Genomic DNA, 16622 nt, shown 5'->3' with positions numbered 1-16622 from the left:
TCTGTTTACATGTGATCAGCTGTGATTGGACACTGCTGATTACATGGTAAAGGGTCACTGTGATTGGCCCTTTTCCTTGATCTGTGATAGAAGGACACAGAGTGTGCCTAATGCACACCACAGGAGGCGCAAAGGGAGAAAGGTTCTGTGAGGACATCTTTTGATGCTCTCCCAGAACTGGACGACTGCACTGTAGCCATCATTTGGCTATAGCATGGTCGGTAAGTGGTTAAAATGCAGTCACCTACTGTTGTGTCTGCATACACCTTCAAACATTTTCATGAAAGACCCTCAGCCCCAACATTTAGTTTGAGAAGTTCAGAGCTGGCTTAAGTTCTACTATCTCCCACAGCTGCCTGACCAGTTAACCTGCCCATGAAACAGTTGGTTAGAAAGGTAGGTTCAAGTAATTTAAAAATGATAGGATAGAAATTTTAGGGCAGCTCAAATAACGGTGTGTGTTCATGTATGTGTGTTCAACTACTGTATGTGCATGAATTTTAAGGTGCATTATATACTAATTTTGGTGATGAGTTGACTTTAAATATTTTACAATGTCCTAATAAAAATGTATTTTACACATGTTCAGCTAGCATTTAAAGTTTGTTTTCCTTTATTCACAAACGTATTGCTATCTGAAAATGTAATTACACAGTGTACACTGAACACGTTTTTGTGACATCATCTCCATACTGTATAACAGATATTTGGAATGCATTCAGGTAATTTTATTAAAGGTTGTTGGCTCAATAGGAGTCCTTCTAAACCAAACTCAGTTGAGTTTTGTGTTGATGAGTGTATTTTTATATTAAATTTGTAACAGGTATTTGAGACTGTTGATGCATTTTGGGACATAGTTAGTTACTTTTGGTGTATGAGTTATGTACCATGGGGAAGTATGTTATTATATTATTAATTATTGAGATCACAGAAAGAAACAAAACTGCTGTTTTCTAGCATATTACCCTAAATAACCTTCCTTCTGATGTGGAAGACATTACTTTGCCTAATTAAAGTATTCATGTTAAGACAAATATGAAAATAGTTATTTAACAAACATTCCACATCTGAAGAAATCTGAAAGTTTAGATGACTCAGTTTTATTTAGGAAAGAAAAGAAAAATGATATAGACTATGAGCCTTATATTTGCACAAAATGGAGGGGTCTTTGCTTTGACATTACACTAGTGAAATATTTCCAGGGCTATAACAACAGAATTACTTACAGTACCTATGCCCCCCCCCCCCCCCCCCCCCCCACACACACACCTAGGACTCTTACAACTTTGATTAGGAAAATATAGATACTTAAAGTGGTTGTAACCCTAGGTGAAAACTAGAACTGATAGAAATCTGTAGGCCACCAATAGCCATTTTTTTTCTTAACTCCTTCCCTACCGGGCCAATTCTGGTACTTCTCTCCTTTATGTAAAAATCCAAAATGTTTTGCTCGAAAATTACTCAAAACCCACAAACATTATATATATATTTTTAGCAGAAACCCTAGGGAATAAAGTGGCGGTCATTGCAACTTTTTATCTTGCACGTTATTTGCACAATAATTTTTCAAATGCCATTTTTTGGAGAAAAAAAACAGCTTCATGAGTTAAAAAATAACAAAACAGTAAAGTTAGCCCAATTTTTTTGTATAATGTGAAATATTATGTTGCGCTGAGTAAATAGATACCTAACTTGTCACGCTTTAAAATTACGCACACTCATGGAATGGTGCCAAATTTTGGTACTTAAAAATCTCTATAGGCGACACTTTCATTATTTTTACAGGTTACCATGTTAGAGTTAGAGAGGAGGTCTAGAGCTAGAATTGTTGAACGTGCTCTAACGCACGCGGCGATACCTCACATGTGTGGTTTGAACACCGTTTATATATGTGGGTGGGTCTTATGTGTGTGTTCGCTTCTGAGCGCGAGCTACCGGGGACATGGGTGTTTTAATTTTTTTTTTACACTTTATTTAAAAAAAAATAAAAACATTTGTATTCCTATTACAAGGAATGTAAACATCCCTTGTAATAGGAATTGTTAGTGACAGGTCCTCTTTATGGAGAGATCTCTCCTCCAGGCTGGAAAGCATGAGATCGGGAAAAAAATTCACCAATATCATGCTGACAGCCGCCATTTGTGGCTTTGTTTACCTCCGGGTACCCGGGCGTGACATCATAACGTCGCGGCCGGGTCTCTAACGGTCATAGAGATTATGAAAATATTCTGTTTACTCAACAAAAGGAGTTCACTCAATTTGCAATGACCACAACAAATGTATACAACATTTTTCTAGGTATTGTTTTTACACATTTTAATCTCTATGGTCCTCATCTGCACTGGCAATTCGTTCTCCGGGTCCCCAATGGCACAGGAGAGCCCGGAGAAGCACCGGATGGCGGCAGGAGGGGGGACAGAATTGACGGCAGAAAAAAAGGATATCTGAATGATGCCAGTAGCTGCAGGCATCATTCAGATGTCCCCCCCCCCCTAAAGTCCAGGATGTCATATGATGTCCTACGGTAGGGAATTTGTTAAGGAAATATTATTTGACTGCTTGTTTAACTTCAACACCCTCAAAGTTAATGGTCTAGAAAAAGCATGCAGCAAACAGTTTCCTAAGTGCAAACGGTTAGTGCTTAAATAAACCTAATTCTTGTATGCAGTCAATTCACTGAATATTAAAAAAACACTGCAAGAAGAGCTAATTGGAGTGCAGCTGGTATTTTTTTCCTATTTTCAATTGGATATCAGTGGTATTTAATATTGACAACAGAATAATTGCATCTGTGTTTATTTTTACATTGACTCTGCACTGTGGGATGTATCAATAATGACAACAGAAGTTTTCCCATCTTTGTTTACAGTAAAGAATGCAGCAATCATACCACTGAGTAAATTAGGGATGTAAAATGTGTAAAAACAATACCTAGGAAAATGCTGTATAAATTTGTTGTGGTCATTGCAAATTGAGTGAACTCCTTTTGTTGAGTAAACAGAATATTTTCATAATTTTCTAATGCACATGTGGAGATCTACACAGCTGCTTTTGTGTGGCAACATCTTCAAAGCATACCTTTCATCATAAACCAAAAGACAAGGAAACATTAGTCACAGTGATTGATTGCTCTCATGAAACAGGAAAACACAGGTAAGGAACTGACCGATGTGGTAGATGACAAAAGTTTTGTACTTCCATATTTCGTTGTGTTTTAATCTCAAAGTTCAGCATTAAAAACTGCTTTACATAATAAAATTGTGTATTGATTTTCAAGATTAAAGATTCTCTTATTATTTGAAAATGACGTATAACCATTGTCTAAGGGCCCATGCACATGGCTATACAGTATATGGGGCATACAGTGTGCAAGAGCATACAGAACCTGTGGAAAATCATCACTGGGAGCCCCAACTGCTTCGTATAGCCACCTTTAGAAAGCAATTACAGGATGTGGCTGTATGCAGGCATACATTGGTACTGGCGAATGATCGTGTACAGACATGCAACCCTGCATGAAGATATTCTTCTACCAGGTTTCTATGTTCTTGCATGTGTGTGGCTCTACCCTAGTACCAGGTTATACTCCTGTACAGCTGCATCTTAATAGTTTCTTTCTATGAACCAAAGTATTGAGCAGATGGGGCTCGCAGGATAATTCAGTATACTCGTTTATTGTTATTATTTTTATTTTTATTATTATTATTATGTTATAATTGGTACAATGATAACACAGTTCATTATAGAAGAAATAGGTTGTGGAATTTTGCTACGTAGCTCCCTTGCAGCCATGTGCATGAGCCCTAAGAAGTTAAGTTTCACATTAAGTTTCGCATGTTGTGCTGAGTCCATCCATCTACACTGAAATTCACTGGCCAATCACTTCTTTCTTAGCCTTAAGAAAAATTTATTATGTCACAATCCTTTCCTATCATTGCATAGTTATATAGTTGGGTTGAAAAAAGATACACATGTATCAAGTTCAACTGATAGAAAGATGAACTAAATAAATAAATTGAAAACCTTCAAATACAGAACCCTAAACCCACAGTTGATCACAAACACAAAAAACCCTATAAAAGCATTGTCTAATATGCAAAAATAAAATAAAAATAATGATTCCTTATGATAATCAGTTATTCCCTGGATGCAACAATCTATGGTTTTATACATTATAATAAAAACAATATGAAAACTATTAACTGGGTTGACTAGAATTAGCTCCTGAGAAAATGTATTCCACATTTTCATGACTCTTAGGCCCCTGACATTCCACAGGCATTCAGATTTTTCAGGTGGACTTGATCGAAAGATCCATGCAGACTTATGAAAAGACAGATGCAAGAGGACTTTATATACACCCACCCATCTCCGGGTCTGTCCAGATCCAGAAAAACAAACAAAAAATAACTACATCCTTTTCTGTTTTTGCATACCGGACCCAAGATAGCCTTATGTAAATGGACAGCAGAGTTCGTTTACTCGTTTACCATAGAGCTGACACTGACAGCAGTCCACCCATGTCCACCGAGCAGAAACTAAATGGGCACAGATGTGACATCTGTCCTGTTTGGCTCTAAACAGCAGGGCATCTTCACGCAGATGCCCTGCTAATTGGTGTGGACTCGTCTCCAGGAGTAAGGAGACTTACTGAGAAAAATACATTTTGTATGTGGATGGTAAATCTTTTTTCCTCCATATGCAAGGAGTGCATAGGTGTGCGCAGCCTATTGCATTAGGGTGTGCACCCCAAACACACACTACCAATCGCTCACAGTGTTCATTCAGAAAGGGAAGAGGCTGGTAAATTACATATTTACTGGCCCCTTCCCCACTCCTAAAACATCCCAGAAGCAACAGCCAATAGGAGAGGAGGGAAGCTGGCAGCACTGCAGGGGGAAAGATGTGAGCCAGGGCAGTAGGGGGAATCTGTGCTGCACAGGGTGATTAGGTTGTGCCTGGGCACACCTGGCACACCCTGTGCGCACGCCTATGAAAGAGTGCCTTTTTGTCATTTGCAATGGACTTAAAGTGAAAAACTTTGCACAAACGTTTACTATATAGACCAATTATGCATTTATACAAGGTGACTACATCTCCCCTAAAATGCTTTTCCATGTATTAAATGATAAGTTCACCCTTATGAACATGTTACATGTTACACCCATGTTTAGAGTTCAGCATATGCCTGCTCTCCCCCAACCCTGCCCTCCCTGTGACAGTGGGCTGGGGATCCTCACTCTGCACCCATTGTAACTATTCAAAAAGAGTGTGGGCATGCAAGGCTCTGCCCACACGACTGTGTCATTCATTCACAGAGCTCTGTGAATTAATGAACTACAAGTACCAATAGCCTTTGCGGCTGACGGATTTTAGTTTTCAATGAACTACCAGGATGCTGATGAGCGATCTAGGTAGTTCATTGATATTTTTGCCATTTATTAACTGTCTGCCCATACTGGAGGTATGGGAAGCCGTATTGGAAGTATGGGCAGACAGCTTCACAGCTACACAGACAGTCTGCAGGAGCATGGCATTACACCTGCAATCTGCTTACATCAGGTGCGATGCTTTACAGGCTCCTAAAAAAAAAATGGGACTAAATTAGTTAGGGTATTACCAAAGGCAAAATCCTGAACAAGGCCACCAATATAAAAATGTATATATACATGCAGGGTATAGAGTCCCCCAAGAAAAGCAGGTACTTTACTTAACAAATCAAAAAATCGCTTTATTAAATGTTCCAAACAAAGCCAAAGGTGTGGGGAAAAAAGACCATGTTCAAAAATTAATAATACCTCCACCCATCCACAGTAAAAAAACTGACCACGGTGTCAATCACTTAAAAACCCAGAGTCTGGAATAATGACATGACAATAAATGTGAGCTGATCAACAATTCTTATACAGCAATTCACCCACCAGCTCAAAAAAGAGCACCAATTTTTCATTATCAAATGTATGCATTAAATTGTAAGTAGACCATTGCGTTGATTCATCAGGTGATCGCTGAAGTTGCAAGTACTGTAAGAATCAATTGAGCTCAGCAGAGTAAAGAAATTGTAGCCAGTGAACTGAAGAATAGCAACTAATACTGAGCGGCAGTTAATGATATACAGGATCGGTAGACAAACCGATGTGCTTGTTATTTCCCAGTCAGCTGGGATAATAAATGCACATTTATTATTATTTTTAAAGGTGAACCTATCCTTAAAAAATAAATAAAAAAACACCATACCACTTTGTTTAAACGTTCACCCCACCCTCAAGGCAACCATACCTACCAATGGGCTATTGTATCCATCATACTAGCAGATTACAATTTTGACTAATACCAGAAAAAGTTATTTTTAAACTAAATTATGAAAGGGCAAGTGTTTCTATTTGCTATGGGTAACAAAAACAGTTCTCCGTTTAAACACTTTTATAAATAAGGTAATATAAACTTGAGAATGGACAGAAACATATGATGCAATAATTACAGCTGGGCCACTATCACTGAAACCAAATCCTCACCACATCATATGTGTCTTAAAAAGATCTGCTGCCTACTTACTTTGCACTTCTGTGCCCTTATCTAAGTTAGTAGACCTTCTGGGACTCAGGAGGCAGTAAAATATGTATATGGGTCACTTGACTATTAAATCAAGCCTTAATCCAGAGCCCATGGTGTCTATAATTTGCTGAATCACAGCAACATCTGGCCAACCAGTTTGCTGGCTTTTATACATTACTTAATAGCTTGGGGACTGAATATGTACACTGTTGCTATGCACACTTGAATGTCGCCTCTGCACCAAAGAAGATCAAAGCTACTCCATGTCCCACTTATGGAAAACAGGCCTCTAGCAACACCAAGAACATCTCCCCATACCTTTACCACAACATAAAACTAGATTCCAACAAAAGCCCCTACCACAGCTTAACTAACCTATATATTTAAAAAGACATATTATCTATGAAAATATTTCTATCCATATGTTTGAACTGAAACTAGTTTGGTTCTGAAGAGATGGTAACCCCTTTTCCACCTTATTGATATCAGTGGGTAACAATAATGAAAATATGCGTTGGGCATAAGATTACATATTTCCAGCAAGCATGCATGTTTCAATTTATTAGAATTACACTTGCTTATTTTCCGTTACAGAAAACATGGACAGATGGGCTGAATCACTGGAAGGTCTGTGGGAAATGTAATATGTATGCAAATATAAATATTTTGAATTGCAGCGTGTATTACAAGTGATTTATTGACGATGTGTCTAAACTGTTTGGTGCTTACATGAAATGCCTCCTACGCCATGGATGTGCATGAACAAGCAGACTTTATAATTCCTTAAATAAAAGAAAAATAGCAGTGTTGCGCACAATAACCAAAAGGAATGAATGTTTTCACTTTTTATTCTGTCCTGTAATCAAACTGGATAGCTTCATAAGTTGATATACCCCATGTTTATTAAATCTATGAAGAAGATGATGGAGACAAGCAATTGTCTGAGCATGTGTATGCAAATCTGCCCATTTTGCAGAATAATTAAAGGAGTTGTAAAAAAAAATGTTGTTGCAGAAATGACTGTTTACAGGGTATAGAGACATAATAGTTAACTGATTCCTTTTAAAATTGATTAAACATAGATTAAAATCAATCATATAATGTACCTACAGTTTCGTTTTTGCATTTAGTTTAGTTTTTTAATGTTATCCTGCCTGTGTGCTAGACAGAGCCATAGAGCAGTGATGGTTTGGAAAATGAAACTAGAATCTCCCAGTACTGTGGTTCATCAGGAAACAGACAACCAGGAGGTGTTCAGAAGAGAGGAGGATTACAGCAACATCAGAGCAAAAAAACGAACAATGAGGACATGAAACCAGGACTGCAGTGAGGTAAAGGAAGCTATTTAGCTAAAAAAAATATTCCTTTAGTGACCCTTTAAACCCAAAGCAGAAATGGTCAAGTCCAAAGACTCCCTCTGGAGGTGAACGGGATATAAATACAGCTCTGGAAGACTGCAAGCCATGGTGCTTGAAACATGACTTAAAGGTAATATATTATATTGGCATCTTAAGTTGCAGGGCCAAACAAAATAGTACAATTATTAACAAAGACCATTTATTCTTTACTAGTAAACAGTTTGCCATTAAGTGATATGTTTTTGTTTTAACAATTCAATTTTACAACATCTGTATGGCTCCAGTTGTGCAGCTTTTTTTGTATAAGAAAACTTTTCCATTCTTTTTTGCAAGAAAATTATTTAGGAAAATTAGATTTTTGTATTCACAGTAACATCATTTTCTTGGACGTCCATTGATGTACACAGGATTTAGAGACAATTTGAATATACTACTGCCTACGGGGAAGAGTTGCACACTGGCAAATAACAAGCAGTGCAAGACCAGAAAATCAGAGGAATGAGACCTGTGTACACCAATAAACATCCTAGAAAATGGTTTTACTGTAAAGCCCTGTACACATGATCGGGAATTCAGTCAGGAAAAACACGTCGGTTTTACTGACGGGATTCCTGGCAAGCTTACCGTGAATGAACTGCTGTTTTTTTGAATGGCAAGAACGCGGTGATGTCATCGACTACGATGAGCTGGCGCTCGTCACATTTGATGTCGTCACCGCCATCTTGCTAAACCCTACACCTCTTCCTCTATTTCCCTCCACTCCATCCCCTCTTTCCATCCTCTTTTGGTATTGTGCTGTGTTATTTTTTTTACCTTTTTAGCTAAAAATGTCCAGCCCCACCTCCCAATGTGTGTCAGTCCCTTAGGCAAATGATACGCACACTGCCTGCTGTGCCTACCGGGATATGCTTGTCACATACCCCAGAAGGCATAGCCTTCCATTTAGAAAAGAAGGGGGTGGGCCAATTGGCACGTCATCAGGAGGGCCATCCGCTGAACTAGGAAGATCTGACAGGCCTCTTTTTTTTTTTTTTTAAAGTGTATTTTGTGCGTGTACTCGAGAGAGGAGCCGGACTGCAGGGGTTGGGAGTAGGCAGGCCTCCCCCAGAGGCAATCTGCCACCTTTCTCCATGCCCCGGGTGGCAATGGCGGGTGTGGGCCAATTGGCACGTCATCAGGAGGGCCATCCGCTGAACTAGGAAGATCTGACAGGCCTCTTTTTTTTTTTTTTTAAAGTGTATTTTGTGCGTGTACTCGAGAGAGGAGCCGGACTGCAGGGGTTGGGAGTAGGCAGGCCTCCCCCAGAGGCAATCTGCCACCTTTCTCCATGCCCCGGGTGGCAATGGCGGGTGTGTGAGGGGGTCCTCCCACATAGCCCGCCCTACCTGCTCCACTTTGAAGCCCAACGGGGCAGAGGGACTCCCTATAAGGGAGTGAGAGGATCTAGCCCGCTCAACCAGCCCCGTTAGTCCTTTGCCTCTCTTTTTTAGAGACCGCGTGGTCAAAGTGCGTGCATGTTAACCCAATTTTGAGTGTGTGTAAGTGTGGTGGGCGTACTAAGCGCAGGCTTACCTCGCATAGCACACCCACTGGGAGCCGGGCTGAGACCACCAAACTCAATTCACATGTAGCCGAGACCGGGATCCGAACCCCTAGCTGCAGAGGTGAATGGCTTGTCAGTGCAGTGCCAATCGCAGAGCCACCACAGCTCCCCTGACAGGCCTCTTGATGACATTAGAGAGACCATGGCGGTGCAGGACGGAGATGTGGCCAGGCATGATAGGATCTCATTGTGGATAGGTAAGTATCTAAAATGTGCAGATACCACCTTAAATAAACAAAAATAATGGGGGGATGGGTGCAGATCCTCTTTATCTGATAGGAGGTTTGTGCAGTGGTAATTTGAGGGGAGATATCCACTAACCTATCCAGTCAGTAGTGAAGGATTGTTGACATACACTTTAATCTCTCTACTAATAGGGGATTAGTGTGAAGTATATTTGGATCCCTTGTTATGAGTTTAATTAATTCCCCTAATGTTTGATAGACTAACATCATGACTACACAAGGGTGTGCAATGCAGGGAATGCTAGCAAAAACAAGGCTGGGGTCCTTAAATACTGGCACATCCTCTACAGGAACAGGACTCTTCTGAATCAACTGTGGGAACCACTCACTGTTTGATAAAGGCACCTTCAAATGGGTACTGGATTGCAAAACATTTTGGAGGTGTAAATAGTTTACCACAATATTCCCATCTGGAACAAAGGATGTCCGGGAATAGTGTATGCATGAGAAAAGTATTAATAGTCATAGGGCCTCTTAGGGAACTTCTGGCAGCACTGGTGGAAGTTACAGGCTGCTCTCCCATCTCTAATTTGGCAATGACCACACAATCAAAGATGAAAAGGTCTCTCTGTGCCTCAAGCCCCGTACACACGGCCGAGGAACTCGACGTGCCAAACACATCGAGTTCCTCGGCCAGTTCAGCCCTGAAGCCGCCGAGGAGCTCGGCGGGCCGAGAGCTCCCATAGAACAACGAGGAAATAGAGAACATGTTCTCTATTTCCTCGTCGAGCTCCTCGATGGCTTCCTCGGCCGAAAGTGTACACACGGCCGGGTTTCTCGGCAGAATTCAGCCAGAAACTCGGTCGGAAGCTGAATTCTGCCGAGGAAACTGGTCGTGTGTACGGGGCCTGAGAGTTATGGCTGGTGCTTGAGACTCCTCAGGGTAGTCACATCCTGCAAGGATTTGTGAGACTTCCCATCAGATAGAGTTTTCCCAATTCAAGGCTCAGAGGTCTAAAAATGATTCTGCAGGAGAAGGCGCTGATGTAAGCGTGTGTCATCTATAGTTAGAGTCAGCAGCTAAAATGACAGTTTGATCGATAAAATCCTGAATAACTACACTGAAATCCCCCCAGGAAAAGATAAGGAGGTGGCTATGCCTGATAGTGGATGTGGTGGTGTCAGGTCTTTGAAACAGAACACTGCAGGCTGTTCATGAATCATGAGCTACAGACACATACAGTGGGACTGCTTCTTTTGTGTTTCAGATTTGACATGTTGCACCATGAACAGGGTTGCCTTATCTGTAATATAAGGTATAACTTTGAATACTTACACCAACTGCCAATATCAGGAGTGTTTCTAAAGGCATGAGTTCACCCGGTCACTGTAGGTGGAAGCAAGGACTTGGAAGCAATGCTTGGCACACATAGCCTACACTTTAAAGAGTCCTCACAGACTGTGTCAAATCTGGGGCTGTGCTACAGCTCTGAAACTTGGAAAGTGCTTTGCAGCTAACTATCATAGTACACAGAGGTCTAGAAAGTGCCACAAGCAAGGTCTCTTTCAGTGGCTACAGGAACGGCCCCCAAAACTATTGGTAAAGATATGCCGTTTGAGTACTAAGCTCAAACAGCACATAGATGAAAACAATTATCTTGAGAAAAGAAAAACTGGTATTTTTGCAGTAGAGAAAATGTATCCTTCCTTCTAGGAAACTAGAGGAAAAATAGGGCATGCCGGGATTTGAGGTATATACCAGACTGGGCACTGTTTTTTTGTTTGTCATTGTCCAAATTCTCCTACAGGCAGCAGTATAACCTAATTGTCTCTAAATCCTGTGTATCTCAATAAATGAGAAACAAAGTATTTTTTTCCATCAGCATCTGTTCACTCACTCTCAAACTTTATATTTTATAAACTGGACTAAACACCCTTAAAAAAATGTCCAGGTACAGTACAAACCTGGAATTAAAGGGGTTGTAAGTCAAAGAATGAGGTAAGTGGAGGACTGCACTAAGGTAAAGAAGCTTTCTAGGGAAAAAAATGTACCTTTACAACCCATTTAAGGATCTTTTCACCACTACCAAGAGTGATCTTTAGTTTTTTTACCTACTTTAAAATTTGGCATAATTTCTTTTACAAAGCAAGCTGACTTTCAAAGCTTGGCAGTGTCAGAGAAAGTTTTCCTTGATCTCATAAAAAAAGGAGAAATAATGGGAAATCATACAGGATTAGGAGTGCCTTCCTCTGAAAAAGATAACTTGTTTCCAGTATAGCATAAAACCCAGTTGGCAAGGAAAAGATAAAAAAGCAGTGATCGGCACATCTGATTATATTCTATTGTACACATTTCATCAGGATGACTTACCTCTTCCTGACGATCCTCTCCTGTGTGCTGAATAAACCATCTGATAGAGGCTTGCTGTGACTTTGGAACACATTCCAAAAAAGTAGAATTGAACTCAATGCCAAATATGACTTTTTCTTCAGGAGCTTCATTGGCAGCCCCTAAAAAATAAACAAAATAATTTTTTAAGGAAAAGTATTACACAGTGAAAAGGAGTAAAAAATAAATCTACTACCAGCAGTAAAGACCAATATCTGCATCAGTAACTATAGAGTAACTTTTCTCCACTAAAAATTAAACAATAAATAATCTTAACCTGTTATGTGAATATATGTATATGATGCAAATGCATGCATACACAGTGTTTCAGTACTATTGTACGAGGTAAAAGCATATACAGTACTATTTCACATCTATGTTCTTCCAAAAGTGTGTGTGTGTGTGTGTGTGTGTGTGTTTGGGGGGGGGGGGGGGATAGATGTGCTTTAAGGTCCCTATATTACAGCATTTTAAAGGGGCTGTAGAAATAAAAACTGACATCTAGTATCACTTTCCTTTTCAAAATAGTTTTAGGGGAAGATCTTCACATTCATTTATTACTAAAACTATTATAAATGACTAGTAAAGAAATTACAGCTATTGTTGCATAGTGAAAAATAAGGGGTTTTGGGACTTTATATGAAGCAATGACCTACTCGTATAACTCCCTGTCAATATGAACAAAAAAGGAGAAAAGGAAGTGGGACTTTGTATGAAGTACGCATTTGCAAATAAATACGTTGATTAATTAAAAATTATGTTTACTGGTGCATATATTAGCAATACAATCTTTATATGTGTCTGTATCAGAGTACAACATAATTATACATAATAGTAATACATATTCAATCAAATTCCAACACATACTGTAAAATAATACCTAGGTGACCTGTGATCTCTCTAATATTGTTGAGTATTACCCGGAGGTACTTTTTTTTCCGGTGAAGCTATGACCTCATTGCTGATGTATTTGATCAGCTGATCTATATAACTTTAAATAACTAGTAAAAAAAAATCCAACTATTGTTGAGTATTACCCAAAAGCACTTTTTTACAGCACATTGCTGGATGGTGAAGCCATGAACTCATTGCTGATGTATTTGATTGTATAGCAAATGGATATGTGGTGAACAGTTGGTTGGAAAAAATAAATACATTTTTTTACCTACTTACATGAAAGCCAGACATTCTTTACATAGAAAAAGTTATTTCTTGTGTAGTGACTAGTGAGAAGGAGAGGGCTGAGGCCTCGTACACACGGCCAAGAAACTCGACGGGCAAAACACATCGTTTTGCTCGTCGAGTTCCTTGTGAAGCCGCCAAGGATCTCGGCGAGCCAATTTTTCCCATTGCCGTCGGGGGAAAAGAAGACATGCTTTCTTTTTGGCCGACGAGATCCTCGGCGGTTTCCTCATTGAAAAGTGTACACACGACCGGTTTCCTCGGCAAAAAAAAAAACCCAGCAAGCTTCTTGCTGGTTTTTGCCGAGAAACTCGGCCGTGTGTACGAGGCCTGAGAAGTACACACATGGGTCAATTTGGCACCCAGCTTAAATGCTAGGACCAGGTCAAGAAGGGTGAGCTAATAATAAAAATTCAGTTAATCTAAACCCAGTGAAAAATACTGTTAAATTCATAGGCTGTACCTACAGATGTGCAGTGTAATTTTCTAGCACTATACTCATTTAGATTCATACCACATACAGATTAAGCACTTCACATTAACACCTCTGAAAACAACTTACTTTCATCCACATCCCAGCATTGTGTAAGGGGATCTCCATTCTTTACATCTTGTCTTCTAGAACGCCTTGAGAAACAGAAATATGTACAGGTAAAAAATACTGGCATAATGAATCTTCTTGCTCAACAGATTAGGGGGAAAAAAAACCTTGAAAGAACGCAATTACTGAGATTGATAGAGAGGCACTGATTGCATTCTTTCAACACCTCTGTTAAAACAAACAACTGCAATAGGAAAATATGAGGGGAGTTTGCACTATTCTACACCTGCAGAAATAAATTATACACTAATATATCAAATCACAGTTTTAAAAAAAAAAACACTTCTAAGACTTGTCTTTACTGAATAATCACTTGTATTCTCTAGCCCTGCTCTAGTTATTCAAGATTAGCACTATAATTATAAATATGTAAAAAATGGGTTCCAAAAGGGTGTAGTGATTTTATAATTTTACATTATAAGGTGAAATGTAAAGGTAACCGTAGTGAAGTTATTATCTCTACTATTCTAATAAATATATATATATATATATATATATATATATATTCATATTTTATATGAAAAATGCCATACATAGCAATGATCTAAATGGCATGTAGTCACTAGTTAGGGAGTTTAGTGAACTACAGTAACAGTCCGTAGCTGCATATCTGTTAATGTAAGACCATAAGCATCCATAAATGCTGCTTCCAAGACATTGTTATTTTAGAAATATGAAATTGTTTTCAAAGGCATTTACCTTTTTAATGTTGGTATATATCTGGAGCAGGAGTTTCCATCCCAGGCACAGTATGGATCTCTTGCAAGGCAGCAGTCTGTACAAGCCTTCCCATATGTATCACACCTATGTGGTGAGAGCTGAACCAGGCCATCACGAGATGTTATAAAAAGTTGATGCTGAAATTAAACAAAAGCAATTGATGTTACCCATTTATTAAAACAAATTTGTTGATGTTCTGAAAATTTGTGTTAGACTTTTAGTCTGTACTGGATGTAGAAGAGCCTCAAAAGCAGCATATTTTTTTATCAGCATTCCACACCTAAAATAATGCTGTAAAAGAGCACTGCATGAACAAATTCTTATGCCTCATACACACGATCAGTTTTCCCGGTGGTAAAATCTCCGCCGGGAAAACCGAGAACCTGCTCGGTTGCTTTTTTCCGTGTACACACGGCTGGTTTTCCAGACAGGAAAACTTCCATGAGAGCTTTGGTCGGGAAAACCAGCCGTGTGTATGCTCCACTGCAGTGTTTCCCAACTGCCGAGCAAAATAACGCTAAGAATCGCGGCGGGAAAAAAAAGAACAATTACTTATTTTTTTGCTCGCAGTTTTCCTGTTGGGAAAACTGCTATGGAGCATACACATGGCCGGTTTTCCCGACCAAAAGCCAACATGGCAGTTTTCCCGAAAAGGGAAACAAGGCATTAGTCTCTTAGATATTTTGAAAAATAATGATAGAAATGTATGCAGTTTAGGGTGAAGAAGAGTTTACTGGGGGTTATTTACTAAAACTAATGAGTGCAAGATCTGGTTCAACTCTACATAGAAACCAATCAGCTTCCAGGTTTTATTGTCAAAGCTTAATTGAACAAGCTGCAGTTAGAAGCTAATTGGCTGCACCAGATTCTGAGGATAAGGGCTCTTTCACACGGGCGGCCCATTCAGGTCCGCCTGCAAGTTTTTTAGGCGGACCTGAACGGGCGCTCCGTGCTCCTCTATGGAGCCGCGGACGTCTGACCCGCTCCGATCCGCCAAAGTGTGACGGAGGAAAAAACTACTTTTCCATCTGTCTGGCGGATCGGATTGGGTGAACACGGACAGGCGGTCCGTGTTCATCCGATCCCACCATAGGAGAGAGCGGAGAAAAGACAGGGCGGTCCCGGCTCAGAGGGGATCAACAGAGCGATCCCCGCTGAGCAAGCGGAGGTTCACGGGGCGGATCATTACTGATCCGCCCCGTGTGAAAGGGGCCTTACAATTTTAGTGAACCTACCCCACTGTATTTATTTATTTCAAAACCTCTAACATAATTTTATTGCAGAGGGTACATCAGTATCTATATACCACTCAGTCTGCCCACACATTGGCAGCTTTATATACCACATTTCTTACACATTTAAAAAATATTGGATTGAGATTTGTTGGTGGCAAATGTAACTTACTTGTTTGATTGAAAGCACTATGTTCGTAATAGGTGAAGGTTTCTAATAATAAAACAAAACATTTTCATTAGAATTCATAAATTTTCTACAAAAAAAAACAAAAAACAGCATTTTAGCTTGCACATGATTGGATAATAAAATCAGCAGAGCTTCCCCTCATTTCAGATCTACCCCTCAGATTTACAGTGACTGCACTTCCAAGTTCACTTTCAGTGCAATTTCAAGTGCACTTTGCACTTCTAGTTTTCACTTGTAGTGCAAAGTGGATTTGCTTTTCGGAAATAATCCCCATAGCCTCCTTTGTGTTGGCCATAGTTGCCAACAAGATTTAAAATTCACATCTCCACTGTCAAAATGGTGGAATGTTATGGGAAGTCCTGGCTACCTAGATAGCTCTATACTTAAACTATATTGATCAATGAGTCCAGAATAACACAGAATTAATCTAGTGTTAATATTTTTAGGCAAATTAAAGATCCACAACTGTATAATACTAGGTTCTCACTTTACCTCCTGGCTAAAAAACACTCCTTTCCTACCCAGCAACATATGAAGCAGACTGCTGTAGCTCATTCTCTGCTTTGTGCAGTAGCTGGTATAAGCTGAAGTACCAGATAATTACACC

General features: G+C 39.6%; 1 protein-coding gene across 2 annotated transcripts in view; it reads right to left on the bottom strand.

The window, feature by feature from the left end:
• SEMA3D (semaphorin 3D) overlaps positions 1-16622 on the bottom strand; it is a 252611-nt gene that overhangs the window by 11109 nt on the left and 224880 nt on the right. For both annotated transcript variants that reach the window (XM_040343436.1, XM_040343437.1), the window contains exons 14-17: positions 15998-16039; positions 14573-14730; positions 13835-13899; positions 12073-12212 (exon numbers count right to left, since the gene is read on the bottom strand). In XM_040343436.1, the coding sequence (XP_040199370.1) occupies positions 12073-12212; positions 13835-13899; positions 14573-14730; positions 15998-16039 (405 nt within the window). The remainder of the gene's footprint in view (positions 1-12072; positions 12213-13834; positions 13900-14572; positions 14731-15997; positions 16040-16622) is intronic.

This window comes from Rana temporaria, chromosome 3 (genome assembly GCF_905171775.1).
Source record: "Rana temporaria chromosome 3, aRanTem1.1, whole genome shotgun sequence".
In the NCBI taxonomy this organism is placed as follows: Eukaryota; Metazoa; Chordata; class Amphibia; order Anura; family Ranidae; genus Rana; species Rana temporaria.
The sequence above is the reverse complement of the archived record's forward strand: the minus strand, read 5'-3'. Positions and strand labels throughout refer to the sequence as shown.